Genomic DNA, 1,078 nt, shown 5'->3' with positions numbered 1-1,078 from the left:
AACCCCGTGGGCAGACACCAACCAGCCCTTTAAATATGGGGAAACCAAGGTGCTTAGGGGTCAGAGATAGCCCTAGGTCGCCCAACCCTAGTAGAAGGGAGGGCTGTTGGAGTTCCTGAGTGCCCGCTCTCCCACCCCCCGGGAGGCCCCTTCCTGAGCCCAAGGGTGACTGGTAGTCAGTGACTTTGGGCCTGCCGACCTGTACCCCACTGGGCACCCCACCAGTCCTGAGCCACATTTGGGCTTAGTGACGGGGTCAGGGATCATGAGGATCAGTGTGGCTGAGCCAGGAAGGTGTTAGAACCTGTCGGCCTGGAGTTCATACCAGCACTGCCCTGGGCTTTTCTAGACCCATGTCCCGCCTCCTGCCCCACCTGCCCCTGTTCCCGCACCCCACCAGCAGCGGCAAGGGCTTCGAGAGGGCTGTGGGCTCACCCTATTTCAGGGATGGAGCCGCTGAGACCTGGGGCACACTGCCCGCTAGGGACCCCTGAGGCACCAGGGCCGGGGGCTCTGCGGAGGGGCAGCCGCCACCCCCAGCTTTGGAGTCCTCTCCCGGGTGCCCAGCCCGAGCTGATCCGGCTGCCTCCCACGCTGTGCCCCAGGCCCCGGAGCGCGCTGCCCCGCAGCCCCTGCAGATGGGGCCCTGTGCCTATGAGATCAGGCAGTTCCTGGACTGCTCCACCACCCAGAGCGACCTGACCCTGTGTGAGGGCTTCAGCGAGGCCCTGAAGCAGTGCAAGTACAACCACGGTGAGCGGCTGCTGCCCGACTGGCGCCAGGGTGGGAAGGGCGGTCCACGGCTCCCACTCCTTCGGGGTGCTCCCGCTATTCCCAGGTGCTCCTGCACTTCGCATGTGCTCCCGATTCTCCCTGGTGCTCCCTCTCCTCCTGGCTGCTCCTTTGCCTCCCAGGTGCTCCCACTTCTCCCTGGTGCTCCTGCTCCTCCCGGCGGCTCCTGTACCTTCGGCCTGACCTCCTCCCTCTACAGGTCTGAGCTCCCTGCCCTAAGAGACCAGAGCAGATTGGGTGGCCAGCCCTGCACCCACCTGCACCCCCCTCCCACCGACAGCCGGAC

At 65.7% G+C, this 1,078-nt stretch overlaps 1 protein-coding gene across 1 annotated transcript in view; it reads left to right on the top strand.

The window, feature by feature from the left end:
• The window catches only part of LOC104989854 (coiled-coil-helix-coiled-coil-helix domain-containing protein 10, mitochondrial-like), a 1,336-nt gene extending 258 nt beyond the window's left edge, over positions 1 to 1,078 (top strand). The window contains exons 2-3 of the mRNA XM_010841654.1: positions 503 to 753; positions 992 to 1,078. Of these exons, the coding sequence (XP_010839956.1) occupies positions 503 to 753; positions 992 to 1,011 (271 nt within the window). The 3' untranslated portion in view covers positions 1,012 to 1,078. The remainder of the gene's footprint in view (positions 1 to 502; positions 754 to 991) is intronic.

The sequence above is a fragment of the Bison bison genome, unplaced genomic scaffold (assembly GCF_000754665.1).
Source record: "Bison bison bison isolate TAMUID 2011002044 unplaced genomic scaffold, Bison_UMD1.0 scf7180017847068, whole genome shotgun sequence".
In the NCBI taxonomy this organism is placed as follows: Eukaryota; Metazoa; Chordata; class Mammalia; order Artiodactyla; family Bovidae; genus Bison; species Bison bison.
The sequence above is the reverse complement of the archived record's forward strand: the minus strand, read 5'-3'. Positions and strand labels throughout refer to the sequence as shown.